The sequence below is a fragment of the Neophocaena asiaeorientalis genome, unplaced genomic scaffold (assembly GCF_003031525.2).
Source record: "Neophocaena asiaeorientalis asiaeorientalis breed wild unplaced genomic scaffold, Neophocaena_asiaeorientalis_V1.1 scaffold192, whole genome shotgun sequence".
NCBI lineage: Eukaryota > Metazoa > Chordata > Mammalia > Artiodactyla > Phocoenidae > Neophocaena > Neophocaena asiaeorientalis.
Window position 1 is genome coordinate 2,933,254 of NW_020185326.1, and position 19,742 is coordinate 2,952,995.

Here is a 19,742-nt window from a genome sequence, read left to right on the forward strand (position 1 = left end):
TAGCTTGTCTTTGCCAAGGGCTTCTCCTTCAGGCTTCTCTCTACAGGGTTTTTAAAGGTAATGGCAGCTTTGCAAGGAAATATTTTCTAGATGATGTTGGATTTATACTTTTCTTTTATCTTCACAGAGTGGGCAGAAGGATTTGTCTCAGCACTACTTGCTCTTGAGTGGCTTCCAGGCCATTAAGCTCTGCCCCAACATTTCAAGGTAGGTGGAACTCAGAATGACATCCCCAAAGTGCATTGGATTCTGCTCTTTCCTCCACTGGATACTGAAACTTCTGATAAATACCTTTAATTGCTATGAATAAACAGGATCAAGAAAGAGGAAAAACAACTACAGAAAAAATTCATAGATACTGTTTTTCAGTCATTTCAGAAAGATGTATTGTCTCACTACATGCATTCATGTTGTTCTTCATTGACATGTTATGGCCCCATGGTCTACCAGTGGCGCCATGGTTTTCCTCTGGCACAGGCATAAGCAGAGAATCCAACATTCACAGAAACAGCCTTTCCCCTAGACTTTCCCATGAGACGAAAGCACATCCTTATCCTGGTAAGACAAAAGCCATGTTCACCATTCTCATCCTGGTGAATACGTTGTCTCCTTTTACCCACTCTTCTATTTTATCTTTTTGGATAACCCTGATTATAAACCCACACCATGGTGTGATGAACACCTCTGCACAGGTGTTTTCAGGCTTCCAACATTCATCCCTTTGTGCTCTTTGGCAGTGACACCCAGGTCTCAGTTTTGCTTTGCCTGCTGGGCAAAGAGAACAAATATTTTGAGAGTGGTTCCTGGACTAAAAGCTCTCTCTAGAACACCCCACCATTTATTTAATCAACTTTATATACTTGTAGCCTCACATTTTATGTCATTTCATCTTCCAGAATATTTTGATTCAAAACTGAATAACAATAATAATTCTGCTTCATATTGCTTAGAGTATACAAACATGAAAGCTACTCATAATTATTAAAAATAATTTTCTAAAATTATATAATGTTATTCACTAGAGGTTCAGGGAAGTTGATGATGATATAACATAGAGAATATTCAGAATTTAGGAGTTTAAGGTATAAAAGCACTTTAAACTTTATGCTGACACTTAAAAGTTTTATTTGAATTTACAAAGCATAGTAGGGAAAAAAGAGGTTTCAATTGGAGAGAAAAAGACCTGGGAATACTCTGAGGTGTAAAGTCACATGTGGAATCCAAAGGACTGAAGTAAGATCAATGTGTTTGTGGTATAATGTATGATGGGAAGAGTGATGAGAAAAGAAGCAGAAAAAGTAGATGAAGGCTTCTTTTGCCAAGTATCAGAGGATATCTCAGTGATCAGAATGAACAGAACTTTTCGTAAGGAAGATGATGGTTTTGTGGGGGATTAATTAGGTGGGATAATAATCAGTATTGTAGATGATAAAAAGTGTAAGTATTCAATTCAAATAAATTTATTTTATTAAACTCAACAAAAGAGAAAATAGCAAAGACTCTAAAAGTAAAGCTACATAATATTAATAGATGGCCCAATGATTATAAGCCATAAATTTAGGATTACTCATGTAATAAAGATAAATAATAATACCTACCTTATAGTGTAGCTAATGTAAGGCAACTTACTGTGCCTACCATGTGTAAAAAATATAAAACCCAAAACAAACACAAAGGGTCTCAGGAATGCTGTGAATCTCCTAATGATTACAAACAATTAACTGACAGCACCAATGTTGACTGCCCGGGAATGATAACTTACTTATAAGTAACTCATTTCCAAGTATCAACCTTGCATTCAAGGGTTCTTAACATAATATCTCAATCCTCAGAATAACTCTATGAGAAAGATTTTAATGTTACCTTTACAACTCTCTAAAGATCAATCATGGGGTGGTGAACCTTAAGGTCTACTGCAGAGTGCTGTGTGAGGATGGTGCATTTATATCTGACCCAGGATGGAATCAACCAGGGCATGTTCCATAGAACATTACTAAGTTGGGATCTGAACAAAAAAACAAAGTTTGAAAGGTGAACAAATGGAGTGGATGTTGCTAATAGATGTAGGAAAGCCAAAGTATTCAACTCTATTTTTTTTTTTACATCTTCCTTCTTCATTGAGGAAAATCATCATAAAATAGAACTGTCCGCAACAAACATGACTAAGAGGAAAATGAAAACCAAGAAAGAGTAAGAACAAACTTAGAACACACTATGTTTCAAGCACAACATTAGAAGATTAATATATTTATCAGCATAGTGATCTCAAGAAAGTAATTTAACCACTCCAAGTCTGCTTCCCCACCTAAAAAAGGAAGACAAAAATAAGGGTAACCGATAGGGATATTCTCAGGATTAAATGATATGATATATATAAAAACCTTACAGAGCACTCAACAAATAAACACAACAGCTACTATCTTTACTATTATTATTATTTGCTCACTTGTCAAGTAAGTTGTAGAAGAGATTAGTGTCTTGGATGAAGATTGAATAGATGATCTTATGTCTTAAAATAATAAAATTCTAAGAAAAATAAGGAATAAAATAGGTCAGACTTTCTATGCTTGCTACACAATGTTAAACCTAAATTAGGTTACATTATTAAAGGCTATTATTCCAAACAGTTGGAGAGGAGTTCACCACCTGTGCTGAGGCTTTCCTATCCTACAACACAGGAGAAAGCAAACTGAATCAGGAGTCTATCAGAAAAAAATAATGAGGGTGAAAATGTGATTGTAAGATTGAAATAAACATTCTCAGACTAAAAAGAGAAATGGGAAAGGTTTTTGCTGTAAACACAAGTTAAGAAAACAAATAAATGAAACCAAATCAATACATAACAAATCAGTAAGACTGCTTATATCTGATTTTGTACCACACAGTTCAGGCTTCATGCTGCCTGAACACTCATTTTCACACCTAATTACATGTTGCCCCATCATATCCTAGCTTATTTCCTTAACTGGACTGTAAACTTCTTGCAGATTAGAAAGCTAATTTTTTACATAATTTTCAATGCTAACAATATAAGAGACAGCAAACACCAACACTTATGAAACGCTAACATATATTTATATCCTGTAATAATTTCCCTTCTCATTAAACCTGGCAGACTGAACACATTCATGTCTGTTCTTTTCCCAAACTCAACTAAAATGACAGTAAAGAACTTTAAAAGGTATAAATTCACAATAATAATGAGAATACAACAGAAGATATCAATGGACAAGAAATTTTAACAAAATTTTGGAAGCTGGAAAGACTATGGACGTGTTGCAGCTGAACTTAGCAGATAAGAGAAAGTTGGAACCTAGGGCTGCAGAAGGGGTGGATGGTGGGTGAGAAAGGCAGTGAGAAGCAAACCAATGAATGCATAGCACTACTCCAGAAAGATTCAGTAACCAGAGGTACCAGCTACCAGGTAACCAGGAGGATGTGTATGGTGGGGCTAAAAACAGAAGGATTAGTTGAAAGTTTATGTAAGGAATAGGTAGTCTATCAGATGTCCTCTCCATAGGCCCAAGCAACTGGACTGCCTCTATCATCACAGAAGACAACACTCCAGGAGAGTATCTGGTGGTTCCCCATCAAAATAGATCCTCCTCTGTTCACCTCTCCAGGTAATAAGGCCCCTACTACTGCCCTGCTACCCATTCTCCCTCTCTCTCTCTCTCTTTCTCTCTCTGCTACCCATTCTCTCTCTCTCTCTCTCTCTATCTCTCTCTCTCTCACACACACACACACACCCCTTCCAATTAGCACTCTTAAATATCGACAGCTAGCCAAGGAAAGCCTAAAATACTGTAGAATGACACAAAGAAAGGAAGGAGAGGAAGAAAGGGAGGGAGGAGGAAGAAAAGGAGAGAGAAAGAGAGAGAAGAATACATTTAAGAAAAGGGAAAAAGAGAAAAGAAGGAAGGAGGAAAGAAGGAAGGAAGAGAGGAAGAGAGGGACGGAGGGAGGGAGGAAGGAAGGAAGGGGGAAGGAAGGAAGGGGGGAAAAAGGAAGGGGGGAGGAAGGAAGGAAACACAGAAAAGGAAGAAGAAAACTTTAAAAAATATAATAATAATACCACCATAGAGAGACTATATGATACTGCATCCATAAAACAAGAACAGGAGGATTTTCTTTAAAAGAAAAAAAGAGAGAATTGAGAGAAAAAAGAACATATTCAGAAAAAATAGGATTCTGGTTCTTTCATCTTAGTTGGAATGTGGATGTGATAGCTAGAGCTGGAGCTGCTGTTTTACATGTAAGACAGAAACATGTTGAGGATTGGAAAGAAAGATAACAACAGCCTGAGTCTTTAATGACTGTTGAGCTGCCACTGGAGCCCCAGACCACCTCCAAAACTATGAGAGATTAAAAATAAAAGCAAAACCAAAAAACCTCCATCTCATATAATAAGCTATTTTTAGGTTTTCTGCCACTTGCATTTTAACCATATACTAACTAATACAGTACATGTTACACAGTAAGTTTTCCCCCAAACCCCTATAAAATGAAACAAAGAAAATTATGTTCCAAGCTTATGATATTGTTCCTATTAACTATGCTTAAGTCTATTTTATATTAGCCAAGAAAGCTGAATGCTAACACTTCAAATTTCAGGATTACATTCTAATCAAGTCTATCATGTGTAATAAAACGTAATGCTGAAGGACCTATGGAATATAGTCCCAGGTGTCCACAGCACACTACTCTCATTGTTTTCAGATGTTGCAGAATCACTCCACTAAGGCTTACTTTCAATTTCCCTTCAGCCTGACTTTCTTCTTTTAAATTCATATTGGATGACTGATGGCTAACATAATAAATATTTTATCTTTCTACACCCTTCTCCCAGGAAAACCATGCCTTTTTGAAAATGAGGCACTGTTAGACACCTGGAGTCTAAACTTAGTTCTTAACTCTTTTGTCCACAGTGAACAGTGTGGCTTTTAAATGTTTTTACATTGCCATAAACTATCTATTAAAATATGCTATTCAATCTTACATAGATAAAAAATTACTTTCATAACTAAACTAGAAAACCTAGAGACAGAATGATCAAGATTATGGAATAAAACATAGCTCAGTATGAGTTTAACTGCTTAGCTTCAGACTGCATCACCTATATTGTAAATTATAATTATTCTGATGTTGTCTAAAAATTTCTTAGTAAGTAAAAATTATAGAAAACGGTAAAGGAAAAATGTTCCAGCAGAAAAAGAGCTATATAACTCTGGAATAATTTTCTTCTGAATTCTGACGCAGCTAATTAAATCAGTAATAGACCTGTTTCTATCCCCACAACTTTCTCCCAGGGTTCTGGCCTTTCCATTGATGACTGGGTGGTACATGTGGCTAGGATCTGAGGGTAATGACAGCAAGCACATTCGTATAGAATAAATACAAGGAAAGGGAAATTTGCCAAAGGGAAAATGCCAAAGGGAAAATAGGACAATAAAAGAAAGAGTCTTAATAGACCACAGTCCACCTATTTATTCCTTTCAGAATCAATTCACTTGCCAAATTCTTACCATCTTTGTAACTGAGCACTTCAACATAAGCTCAGGACTTTGACACACACGTTATCAAACACAGATATGATCAATCAGAAGTAAACAACTCCATTTCTATATTGTTACAGTGCCCTCCTTATTAATCAAAGCATGGAACACTTTGCTTCTGCTCATGACAAGAATAACCAGTTTAGCGGACAACTCCTCCATCCTTAAAAGTCATCACACTTATTGCTTATGGATAAAGAAGAAAGACGTTGAGATGACTAAATATTAATCTTTAATTCTATTCATATTTGCATTGAAATTTTCATCTTATTTTTCTTGGCACTTATTTTCTATACTTTAACAAAAGACTTAAGTACTAGGAAGACAGCTGGTATCTATGAGAGAAAAAGTTGACACTCTTCTTACTTGTATAAGGTATGTAGTTGAGGGTGATAAATATTATTTATACTGAAAGGCTTAATGACCACTTCCACCCTCCCCCCGCCCCCCCCAAAAAAATTAATGGAGGGCCACACAGCTTAAAATTTATACTGGGGGAGGTTCTTCTGAAGGATCAAATACCACTGACCTGTCCCACAGCAAATAAGACAAGGTAACCTGCCAAATCAATGCTCAGTATTCAGTAAACCTGACGTTCCCATAAATGCCACAACCACTCCATCAGATCCTAGCCAGACCAGGTTCTATGAAACCACCACCGTCCCTGAGACTGGTTCTTCCTTCTACCTATCTCTTAAACTGACCTCTAGCTGATACTTCTCAACTTTGGGCTTTCTTCAAAGGGAAGCAGTGAAGTTGGGAAATTCCCTCATATCAAATGGTGATTTTACCTCTTAAATCTACATGCACCTGAAAAGGACAGGAACACACACTCACAGTTCAGAAAACTTGCCATGGGGTGGATGAAATTAAGGGAAGCCCTTTAGCCAAAGTCCACCACCTTCACATTATAGTCAACTATCAAACAGTTTGTATTTTAATTATTAACTGCTCAATTCATCACTGTGTATAACTAAAAAGGCATTGATTCTATTCTTATATCCCTTCCTAAAAAAGGAATAATGTGAGAGGGGTATTTGTAGAACAGAAAAACCAGATGAAAAAATGAATAATGTTGTTAAATCAACAGGAGCTAGATGTTTTAGCAAAGACTCTTATCTAATATTCTCAATGTAGGTGAAATGCACAACATATAAATCAGAATATGTAACTGTTTCTTGTGGTAAAAAAAGAAAAAAATGGAATAAAAGAAAGAAAGAAAAAAACTCACCTTCTCAATATTTATCTGGTGCTTTCTTAACCTCTCCAGGTCTGTTGGGATTACTATCTTAGTAAATTTCTGAATAGCTGGTTCAAGACGGCGTAATTTCACTTTTTCTTCATCTTCAGACATCCTAAAAAAATGTTGTATCTCTTCTACTTGAAACATCTACCTTCTCCACTCATGTAGAAAAACCTAAAAGGGAAATATTTATTTAAGAATTTTAAAAATCAATTTCCATTATTTTTAAAAGCCAACAATTAGGTAATTTTATAATATATTCTAAACACATACTCAACTTAATGCTGAACTTCAGTGACTGGTTTTTTAACAAAACTTTTATTTTAAAATCTTTTTCTCTCTACAAAGGTAATGTATATTCACTTTAGAATGATTAGAAAATAGGAAAAAGAGAATAAAATAAAATCAACAATCATCTCCTCACCTATAGTTAACTACTCTTCCCATTTTCCCCCTCCCACCCCCGTACTTCCATTTTGATGTATGTCTTTCCAGGGCTTTTTAATATAAGGATATATATATGTATGCATATAATTAACTAACTTTTTTCAAAAAACCAGAAGTATACTGTTCAAGTCTTTATCTCCCAATGTATCCTGGACAGTGAATAATGTTTTCTAAAAAAGTGTCAAATGGCAAAATTGGAAGAAAAAATTTCATTCTTAATATTTCTGCTGTAAAAACTCCATTTCTAATATAACATATGTAATTATATACTTCAAATATATTATAAAATGCAACTTTTCTCATTGATGTCCTTTAAATTGCATCTTCCCTTTCTTACAAAGTGATTAGCATTGTCTACAATCAGTACACATAACCAGTGACAGAGCTGGAATAAGAACCCAGTATTCCTGAGAGTTCAATCAAATGCTCTTTCTAATTCACCAGTAGTTTTTTTTTGAGCAGTGCTCCAGAGAGTCCAGGGTTATGTCTTTGGGGTCAGGGTAGGTGATGGTAAAGGTTATCAAGTGGACAGGCTCCAGGACCCCACACCTGCTTCAGTTGGAGAAAATTTACTTATATCTATTTCATAAATTTGAACTTATTCGATTTTCTGTAAATAAAGGGCTCCACTGCTTAAGCAAGCTTGAAAACCACTGTTGTACATCATGTTTTCATGCCATCTAATTAGCCATAACCTCTCCCATATTAAAAATAAGTTGACTATGTTAATTCCATTGGGTTATGGTATCTTAGACTTGGGTCCATAGAGATAGGGGGTTGGGACTTGAGAGTTCCTGAATGTTTGTTTACAAAAAATTATGAATATATTTTTGAATTATTTCAGAAGACAGAGTCCTTTGCTTTCAAGAAATTATCAAAAAGCTCTATCACTCCAGAATCATTAAGAACTATTATTCTAAATAATGTTGTTTCTCTCTTTCACAGTTGAAAATCTTGAAGTGTTGGTTATACAGATTATCTCATCTACCAGTAACTTGGTCTTTACAGTTAATCTAAGCTTGAAAGCAAAAAAGGAAAATCTCCAGACACCAAAAATAAAGAGTCTAACAGCTACAGTAGTTAGTGGGAATTAGAGATGATGGGGAAGTTCACCGCCAAAAGATTGGTCCACAGACCCAACAAAATGGGAAAATTTACAGCTAAGGGACTAGAGATAATAAAGTAACCTAAAAATAAAATTAAAATAGGTACATTTCAAAATAAAGATATAAAGAAAGAAACAGAATCTTAAAAAAAATTAGATAATATTATGAAACAGTAACAGGTCAATCTGAAAATAAACCAAGTAAAAATTCTACAAATAAAAACCTCCAAAGATGGGTTAAACAGTAAAATTTGTAGCTGAAAAGACAATTATTGATTGGAAGCTATCAGTATGAACACAGAGGAATAAGGACACATAAAAAGAAGATAAGCAACATTAAGGATAAAATGACAAGCTCAATAACAAGTAGGAGTCCCATAAGGAAAGAATAAATAAAATGGCAAAAAGGCACTATTCAAAGAGAATATGCTGAGAATTAAGATGTAAAGCCTCAAACTGAAAATGCACATAAACACTAAGTAGCATAAATAAAAAACAAATTTACCTAAACACATGGAAGGGAAATTTCAGCACATTAGGGACAAAGAAAAAATATCTTAAAAAGCAAACCGGAGATAAAAGACAGATAAACTAAAACAACAAAAGCAGTAAACTTTTCATCAAAGCAACATATCAAAAGATAGGAATATCTTCAAAGTGCTGAGTTGGTATATACCCAGGTTAATTATTATTCAGAAGTGAAGGTAAAATAATCATTTTCAGACATACAAAGACTGAGTTTATTACCAAGTCCTTCATTAAAAGAACTACTAAAAGGCATGCTTTAACAATAAAGAAAATAAACCCAAAAGAAAGGAATGGCAAGGAGCAAAAAAATATAATAAAGTATACTGTTACTGGGTGAATAAAGGAAGCAATGAAGAACAAATAAAAGATTTATTGTGAATAACCTGATCAAATATAATAAAAATGTTTCCATGTAAATTATTATTTTTCTATAATGTATTTTTATAGCAGCATGGTATCACATTGTACAGATGTTCGATAATTTAATCATCTAATGTTGGCCACTCAGGATGTTTCCAATTTTCCACTGTTATAAACTAAACCACAGTGTAATTACTCTTCTTTCACACAAATCCATACTACCATCTATGATTATTTATTTAAAGTAAATACCTGGAAATAGAATTAATAGGTACATACATTTTTTAAGGCTTCTGATTCTAAATGTCCCAAAAAAGGCTGTGCCTATTTACATTCCCACTAGCAACATATCAAAATGTCCACTTATCTGGATTAAAGACCTAAATGTGAGACCCGAAGCCATAAAACTCCTAGAAGAAAACATAGGCAGTATACTCTTTGACACTGGTCTTAACAATATGTTTTTGGATCTGTCTCCTCAGGCAAGGGCAACAAAAGCAAACAAAGAAATAGGACTACATCAAAATAAAAAGCTTTCTCAGTGAAGGAACCCATCAACAAAACAAAAAGGTAACCTATTAAGTGAGAAAAGATATTTGGAAATGATATATCTGATAAGGCAAAAATATTCAAAATATACAAAGAATTCACACAACTCAATATCAAAAAAATAAACAATCCAATCAAAAACTGGGTAGAGGATCTGAACATTTTTCCAGGAAAGGCAGACAGATGGGAAACAGACACATGAAACGATGATCAACACCTCTAATCATCAGGAAAATGCAAATCAAAACCACAATGAGCTATCACCTCACACCTGTCAGAATGGCTATCATCAAAAAGACAAGAGGGCTTCCCTGATGGTTGCTGGCAAGGATGTGGAGAAAAGGGAACCCACATGCATGTGGTGGGAATGTAAACTGGTGCAACCACTATGAAAAACAGTACGGAGGTTCCTCAAAAAATTAAAAACAGAACTATCATATGATCCACCAATTCTAATTCTGGTATTTATCTGAAGAAAATGAAAACACAAACTGAAAAGATATATACACCCCTATGTTCATAGAGCATTATTCACATTAGCAAGATATGGAAGCAACCTTTAAGTGCTCAAAGATAGATGAATGGCTAAAGAAGATGTGATACATATACATACATACATAAACACACACACACACACAATGGACTATTACTCAGCCATAAAAAAGAACAAAATCTTGCCATTTGCAACAACATGGATGGACCTAGAGGGTATTATGCTAAGTGAAATAAGCCAAAGAAAGACAAATGCCGTATGATTTCATGTACACGTGGAATTTAAAAAACAAAACAAAACAGAAACATCCACAGATACAGAGAATAGTCTGGTATTATGCTAAGTGAAATAAGCCAAAGAAAGACAAATGCCGTTATGATTTCATGTACACGTGGAATTTAAAAAACAAAACAGAACAGAAACAGATCCACAGATACAGAGAATAATTTGGTGGTCACCAGAACGGAGGCGGCATGGTGAGTGAAATGCATGAAGGGGTGTAAGGGGTGCACATTTCCAGTTATAAAATAAACAACTCACAGAGATGTAAGGTACAGCATACAGAATATAGTTGATAATATTGTAATGACTTTGTAGGATGATAGATGGTTACTAGACATCATGGTGATAAATTCATAATGTATAAAAATGTCAAATCATTATGTTGTATACTGGGGATAAATACAGTATTGTATGTCAACTATACTTTAATTTAAAAAACTTTAAAATGTCCATTTATCCATACTCCAACCAATACCTGATATTATCATTCTTCTTAAAGACATTCAACTGGTGACAAAAATGGTATCTCATTACTGTTTTATTTTGCATTCTTTATATTACTAATGAGATTGCCTTATTCTCTATTTGCATTTCTTCTTTCATCAATTGCCTGCTCGTGCTACAGCGACTGTCTTTCTCTTATTATATTAACATATAATAGTCTCATAAATTATCAATATTTCCCTAACACTAATGTTCCCAGTTTGTCACATTGCCTCTTGTGTTTTCTTCCACTATGCAGACTATATAAGAAGCTATCTTTATATCTATTACTATTCCTATCAAAATGTTTTTTAACATACCTGGTATTCAACAGATGCTAATGGAACTAAAACATTTCTTCACATGTCTCTTCTACACTATTTCTAATCCTATCACTCTAGTCAAACAGCACAATATGCATAGCACATTACAAGTGTCTTATTTGGCCTGTGTTTAGACTCTTTCCCCTCTCCAATTTTTCCCCATAGATTACCACCAAAGAATATATCTAAAACACCAAAGGCAACATGCTCCTCCTCTGAATAAAAACTTCTAAGGTTCCCTATTATCTGAACAAGAAAATAAAATGTTCATAAGTAATCCACCCAACCTACTGAAATATCATCACCCAATCTCTGCTTTTGGCTTGCAAGGTGCTCCCTCTGTCTAGATGCTCTTTTATATCCCATCTACCTCTCAACTTTGTGTATCATTTGAGATACAACTCAAATGATTCTGCCTTCTCTTCCACTAATCAGTTTATGGTGTACTTGACAAACCCCAATTATTGACTATTTGGCTTGTTTTCACTGCTCCCCTATGCTATGATGATAGCTCTCTTTTTTGAATTCAAAAAGTAATATTTCCAGGTCAGAGTGCATGACTCTGCCCCTCAGCTTTTTGTGCTCAAGGAATAACCTGCTGCCTCACAAGGGCCATCTCTAGGGGAAGACATTCTGGCCTAAGACCCTCCCAAGACTTTCCCAACTCTTGGTCTACTTCTAGAGAGTATTTTTTTTTCTCTCCACCATTTCCATTTCTATAAAATCATAATAAATTACCCATATAAAACTAAGAAGGGAACACAACATTCAAATAGTTGCATTAAAGTATGATGTTACTGAAACAAAGTCATCCAACAGTGCCTCTGATTATAAAATAGCTCAAATAACGTTTATAAGCTATTAAGGGAAGTTCGTAATTCAATATAGAAATTGTGGTTTAAAAGTGTGATTAAATAATCAGTTGAAAATGTATTTCAGCATTTCTTGATTTTTAAGACAGAAAACTGGGAATTATTTCTGATATAATTCAAACATAGGATTAAAAAATACATTTACATTAACATCACAGGTATTTAAAATATGTCTATGAAAAAACAAGAGAAAACACACAAAAATGCCTAATTTCTCAAACTTCTATAAAGTTGTTGTATTACTTTTAACTTTATTTTTCTAGTGTAATGGAATATTTGGGGCGACAGAATTGTTTGTATCATGAGAATGGTGGTGGATAAACAATTATATGCATTTATCAAAATTCACAGAACTGTACACCACAAAAGGTGCATTTTTGTATATTAAAAAACAAAAACAACGAGATGTGGGGGAACCCAAAATGAAATACAAACTATAAAAAATAAAATTAACTGTATTACAAATGAACAACATAACCACAATGAAAGAAGTAGGGGAAGAAAATAACTAATCTAGGTAACTTTGGAAAACAGATGCTGGATACTCGATACTAGTGTCTAGATATGGGATCCTAGATACTAAACTGGATACTATAAGGCTAAAGACAAAAAGAATTACACACAACTATACTGTACTCTAGTTAGTAAATTTGTTTCTCATAGGACTATGGGTTAGAAATCCTGAAATTACTTTATGTGTATACTAGGACTGAACAAATAAGGAAATATTTTGTAGAACACAAAAGCCAGATTTCTCACTGTTGAAGAAAGAAGTTATAAGAGGCAAGACTAGAATGAACCCTGTGGTACTGTATTAGAAACAGAAGTATCAGGATAAACTTTAGTTTAGAAAAAAAAAAAAAAAATATATATATATATACAGACATATATCTAAAATACATGTGTGTGTATATATATATATATATATACAGATAAACACAAAAATAAATATAAACCTTTGCAGATGCATGAATATACACATGTGTGCCTGTATCTCCATGAAATATATGGATTTACAGTTGACCCTTGAACAATATGGATTTGAACTGAGAGGGTCCACTTACAGTGAATTTTTTTCAATAAATACTACATGATCCACAGTGAGTTGAATCCGTGGATATGGAACCACAGATACAAAGGGCCAACTATGTGACCTAAGTGGCTTCGGGTTTTGCTATCCACTGCAGGTCCTAGAACCATTCTCTGTGGATACCAAGGGACAACTGTATATACAGCTAGAAATATATACATACACTCACACACACACACACGCTTCTAAGATGTCTTCTGCCAGGCACTGGAAGTAATGATAACCCAGCAGCAATGAGCACACCTAGCGCCCAGATCCTTGGTGTTTAAATACTACTCTCCAAACAAAGAAAGCAGGGGTCTTTGGAGAAATGGTGGATTCCAGGGCAGGGAAAATGCAAGAGAAGCTTGGAGCATCCAAAAAGCAAGGAAGTTCTCAAAAAAGGATGAGAGCCTATAAAAAGGGCACAGGAAGCAACCTGAAAAAACTTGAAATGGACGAAGCTGGAACAATTTGAGACATAAAACAAATAACGAAAGTGTAGGAAAATAACCAATAGAAAAATAAATGAGTCCATACAGATACAAAAAATTAACAATAAATAAATAAATGGGATGAAGATGCAGCTCTTCCTTACAGAAAAACTCCAATTAGTAAATTACGAAGGAATGAGGGAAACAGAAAACCACCATTAGAACATTACAGTAATAATTACTGAAGGCAAGATCATCAATGGATGCTAAAATCAACAAATTAAAGTTTGAGGAGAAACATGAATATTTGCATTGTTTAAAAGTAGTTCTCCCCCAAGATACTGATTAATTACAAAGGGAAAAATAGTTACTTTACATTAGAGAATCCCAGCCGACACCACCTTAACCAAGTGATCAAGAGCAATATCAAATGCAGTGTGTCATATAATGTACCCCTCATATGATGAACTACTGAGAAGGGCATATACACTTCTGTGGTATCAACAAAAGTACACAACCTTAATCTAATCTTGAGAAAACATCAGACAAAACCCAATTGAAGGACACTCTACAAAATAACTAACCAGGACTCTTCCAAAGTGTAACGGTCATGAAAGACAGGAAGAGACTTAGAAGTTGTCACAGACTGGAGAAGATTCAGGAGCCATGCCAACTAAATGCAACGTGGGATCTTAGATTGAATCGAGGAACAGAAAAAGGACTTTAGTATAAAAAACGATGAAATCTGAAGAAAGTTGGTGATTTAGTTAACAGCGTTGTGCTGAAGTTAATTTCTTACTTTTGATAATTGCATTATAGTTATGTAAGATGTTAACATTAAAGGAAATTGTAGAGAACTCTGTATTACTTTTGTAACTTTTCTGTAATTGTAAAATATTTCAAAATAAAAAGTCTCTTAAAATAATGTGTAAACTGATGTTTCCCATAAGACAGGACAAATATTTTGAGGTCAAAGAATTGCAATCATATTCACTGCACTAACACTTGGAGTGGGCGGGGCGGGTGCCAGGTGCTTTACAAACTACCTTTAGTGCTTACAACTATTACCAGCTGAGTACCATACTACTCACGTTTCCAATAAGGAAAAAGTACTGGCAGGTTAACCAAATTACTTAAGGTTATTTATAAGTGAACAGCCCCATTTCTCATGAAAAGTCCAATACCGCTGGCAACGCCCCCTTCCAAAAACGTTATGAACACCTTTCCACATTTCCCCACACCTGGGGCACCGAATTCCCTCAGGCACGTCGCCCCGTGTTTCTCACTGGGGCAAGGGGTACTGAATTTGGAAAGAAAAGTCAAGGCCCTCGGACCTACCTACCGTACGGTCTGCTCTCTGAGCCTCCGATTCCGAATTGTAAAAAAAGGGGAGACAGACGTGGGGCCTTCTGCGAACCACCCTCCCTGGTATGGCTGACAGGAGGCTCCCCCCTCGCGCCCCAGGACCTCCCCTAAACACCCTCGAGCCTCGCGTCATCCCTCGCAGCGTCACCCACCGCGCACCTGGGCCACATAAACCAAACGCCACCTCCCCCCACCCCCGCCCCCGAACGGGTGCGCGGGACCCTCTCCAGACCGAGACGCCGGCGACCCTGATGACCTAAGACCCACGGTGCGTCACACGCAGGGCAGACGAAGTAAACTTTTCCACCCTGAGACCCCGGGAGGCCGTCAAGCTCGCCCGGTCGGCCGCCTCCCTATACCCGCTTCGAAAGCACCTCCAAAACCGAAACCACCACTTCTTCAAGCCGAGAAGAACTCCCACAGCGTTCGCACTTAAAACCTGATGCCCTGCTTCCGGCGGGGCGCCCCTCCCGCGCGCGGGGCTGGCACCCGGCCCACGACGCCAGCCAGGGCCTTACGCCCCCGTGGGGGCCTATCGCGATCCCCTTACCTCCCGCCGGGACGTTCGAGGCCGGTGGGTACGCACGGCGCAGGCGCAGGCGCGGGCGCGACGGGACGGGGCGTCGCGATAGGCGGGCTGGGCTGCGCCACGCCCCCTCCCGCCCAGTTCCGGCCTCGAGGGGTGTGGCTGGCGCCTCTGTGTGTACAGACGCGGTCGCCGCTCTGGACCGTCTTACTAAGTGGTATTGATTTATGTTGTGGGGTTGTAACGAGGGAGCCAAGAGGAAGGAGACGCACAAATGCTCTTTAAGTCTGTCAGTTCGTTGAGTTTTAAGTGTGAGACAATTCACATCTGTATAGCCCACTACATTTTGCAACTTTTTTGTCCATTTTCCTCTGTTCTTCTAGGAATTTTATTGGTGGGCTGGCTGGGTGTTCTTACCTCTTTACACCTGTAGAAACTGAAGCTCACAGAGGTTGTGCCTTCTCCATCTACACCCCCCTCTGAGGTAGACAGCACAAGTCTTAATTGTAACAGGCACAGAAACTGAAACTCAGACAAGTTGTGCTTTTTCCCAAAAACGGGTTGAACCAGTGTCAACCCAGTGCCAGTATCCTTATCCCAATTTTATAGATAATGATGCTAAGCCTCAACAAAGAGTTCTAGTGACTCACTAGCAGTTCAGCCATGTAGTGACACAGTTGGAACTTCAACTGGGTTTCCTAATTCCCTTTTCAAGTTCTTCCAGCTGATACCAATGAACAAGCAGTTGGTTGGCTTTGAAGCCCTATCCAGGTCACAGGTCCTCCTCCCTGGATGGCCTGACTTCCAGATCCAGCCTTTTTAATATGCGTTTGTGAATATTCAGATGACTTGCTCAGAACGTATCCACTGATGGTACTATCCTTAGAAGTCATAAGGATATTCAAGCCATAGCTAAGGAAACTCAGCTCTTAGGGTCTTCCAGTGGAGTGGGAGTAGGGGTAGAAATTGTGGGCCAATGAATATTAGGGGTCTGTAAGAATTGCCTTGAAAGGTAATTTCTAAAATAAAGCATAAAATCTGCTAAGCGTTTTGGATTTTCTTTGTGAGTATAATGAGTGCTGATTTCTTTTACTCTAGGAATGAGGTGTTTATAAGATTTTAATTCTAAGGAGAAAAATTAAAGTATTAGCCAATACCATGGGAAAAAATTTTTTATGCAAGACAAGGGCTTACTGTTGTGGCCTCTGCCGTTGCGGAGCACAGGCTCCGGACGCGCAGGCTCCGGACGTGCAGGCTCAGCGGCCATGGCTCACGGGCCCATGCCGCGGGGTCACGAACCCGCGCCCCCTGCATCGGCAGGCGGACTCTCAACCACTGCACCACCAGGGAAGCCCCAAAACGAGAGCTTTTGAAGTAAAGGTCATTCAAGTTAAGCTCTGAAAAAATCTACCTCAAGTACACTAGGGAGATGTGACACTCAAGGATTCTAAACTTGAACCTAGCCTTCTAGGTTATTATACATATGTTTGCTATAAGTTAGGTGTGTTCAAGGTAGCTAAATAGAACGTTTTAATCTAACAGTTTGTTAGCTTTATAATCTTTAAATATTTAGATATATGGTGTGTGGACCTCTTTTTGTACTCTTGCCTGGGCAGTGAAATTGTTAGGAGCAGGCCTGCTGCTACTAGCCAACATTTTCCTGAGGTCCTAACTGAACCAGGAAGGCCAAACAAAACAAACAGTAATAAATAAATAAATGGAGAAAAAGAAAAATATTCTTTTTGGATATTATGATTGCTTGCTTGGAAAACCCAAGGAATGAATTGAAACACGTTCAGTAAAATGGCTAGAGCAATAGCTTTCCTAAACAGCGATCACCTACTTAAAATTGTAATGGGAGAAAAGATCACTTTTAAATAGCAGAATCTAATTTGTGTCTGTAAGGAATTGTGGGAGCTATCTGAAGAATTAAGAATAATAGCTAAATGGAGTAGGGGTGAAGGGAGGGATTTCCAAGAGGCACGAGGAAACTCGGGATAATGGATATGTTCATTATCTTGCTTGTGGTACTGGTTGCATGGGTGTATATATATGTTAAAACTTACCAAATTATACACTTTAAATATGGATATTGTTTATGGTATATCAGTTATACCTGAATAAGGCTCTTTCTTGAGGAAAGGTGTATATTATCATTTGCTTAGAAAGTAGCACATTCTTGGAACAGGCTAAGGAAACAATATATATTCACTCTATGAATTAAGACATAATTTTCCAGTATTATAGAGCAAGTATATGGAGAACCTGAGAATCAGATTCAGATTTGGTGCAATAATATAGACCTCCTAGGTTGTCTTCCTGGTCCATTCCTCTTCTGGGAAGTGCTTCTCCCCACCGGATCTGCAGGCTATCAGTTATGAGCCTCTGGCAGCCGTTTTACACAGGCATGAACCCATGCTCCTGACCATAGTGAATTGGTCCAGCCGCAGACCCCTGACCCAAGCTGGAACAATAAGATACCTGTTCCAGGAATCTGAGATTGGGACTAGGATTCTAGCTTTAATATGGCTTGTTTCTTGAATGGAGAAGATGCTCACAGCAGAGCTCCTGGTGGCTGTGTTTTTGACTCCATAGACCCTTGAATCAGAGGAAGCCATGCTGCTCATGATCCCACTTGAAATTGTGGAGAGATGATTGTATGTATATCCTAGGCCATGTTGTTAAAAAATGTGGGGTTTTGTTTTTGGTTTTTTGGTTTTTTTACTGTAGGTCATGTTCAAAAAATATGTAAAGCCACTACCTTCACTAAGTTCTTTCTCTAGCATATGAACTATTGAAATATCTACTGCAGTTCTGAATGCATTCTATCTTTGTACATTCTAACATTCCAACAATCTTGTGAACTGAGATGAAGAAAGGTTAAAAATAAAGTGATAATAGTGGTTACCTTTAATGTGGGATTAACTGGGAGAGAGCATAAGTAGCTTTCTGGGGCGCTGGAAAGTTTCTGTGTATTGAACCGTTGTGATTACATATGTGAAAATTCATCGAGCTGTACACCTAAGAGTTGTGTATATACTTTGTGTGAGTTACACCATAATAAAAAAGGAAAATAAAGAGCTAGTAATTCTTGATTTAAAACAAATAAAACCTCTTAGTAGACAAGGAATATATACTTTCTTTAATAGCATTTCTCTCTACTACCTGTCTCTGAAATAGTGGTGAAATAGCAGCAGTAATCCCTACCCTTATTAGAGACCTTCAACCTTTAGAATATAAAATGAAAAGCCATGATAGAAAGAGAGGTAGGCGAGAATGATTAGATGCACAAAAAAGAAACAGAGTTTGCAGCACATTCAAATTCCTGGTTCCAGCTCATTCCTGAGGCTTAGCTTAACCCTAGAGTGGCTTAGCATTAACCACTTAGGTCTGGTTAAACCCCAAAGCCTCCTAATCCCCCACCCTACCTCAGCTCTCACCCTGCATTTTCTTTAATTGCTTAAACTAGCTCAAGTGAACTTCTACTTTCAATCAAGAGAGTTCTGTTATCAACACAAAATTCCATTTGTTTCTATTATCTTATGATATCATTTTAAACTTACACATAGTGTTCCCTGGCTTTAGTACTTAAACCTTTCCACTTTCTGCTTTAGTGGGTCCTGCCACCACACACATACACCATTACCAAACAATCTGTTCATATATATTAAGATTATAGAGACCTTACATCAAACCAAAAGGAGTGAACTCTGCAGGCAAACAGTAACACTAGAATTCTCTGCTTATCAACCATTCACTACTTAGGAATTTGATAACCATTTAACACGTAGAATAGCTTAAATGCCCAGACATCTCTCTAAAGACTCCTTCCCCACCTTTTTGTTCTTTTAATTATCTCAATAATTCTCAGAACTTAGTGCTCCCAACAGTTATTGCACAAGGTAGTATTTATAAAACCATGCTTAAAAGACTTTATGGGTGGGCTTCCCTGGTGGTGCAGTGGTTGAGAGTCTGCCTACCGATGCAGCGGACACGGGTTCGTGCCCCGGTCTGGGAAGATCCCACATGCCGCGGAGTGGCTGGGCCTGTGAGCCATGGCCGCTGAGCCTGCGTGTCCGGAGCCTGTGCTCCGCAACGGGAGAGGCCA

At 37.3% G+C, this 19,742-nt stretch overlaps 1 protein-coding gene across 3 annotated transcripts in view; it reads right to left on the minus strand.

The window, feature by feature from the left end:
• STX17 (syntaxin 17) overlaps positions 1 to 15,707 on the minus strand; it is a 95,636-nt gene extending 79,929 nt beyond the window's left edge. Inside the window, exons 1-2 of one of the 3 annotated variants that reach the window (XM_024734396.1) lie at positions 15,659 to 15,707; positions 6,787 to 6,972 (exon numbers count right to left, since the gene is read on the minus strand). In XM_024734396.1, coding sequence (XP_024590164.1) covers positions 6,787 to 6,945 — 159 coding nt within the window. In that variant the 5' untranslated portion in view covers positions 6,946 to 6,972; positions 15,659 to 15,707. Of the gene's footprint in view, positions 1 to 6,786; positions 6,973 to 15,085; positions 15,284 to 15,482; positions 15,617 to 15,658 lie in introns of those variants that run through there. The other 2 variants (XM_024734397.1, XM_024734398.1) reach the window with 2 other exon arrangements.
• Between the last annotated feature and the right edge of the window lie 4,035 nt (positions 15,708 to 19,742).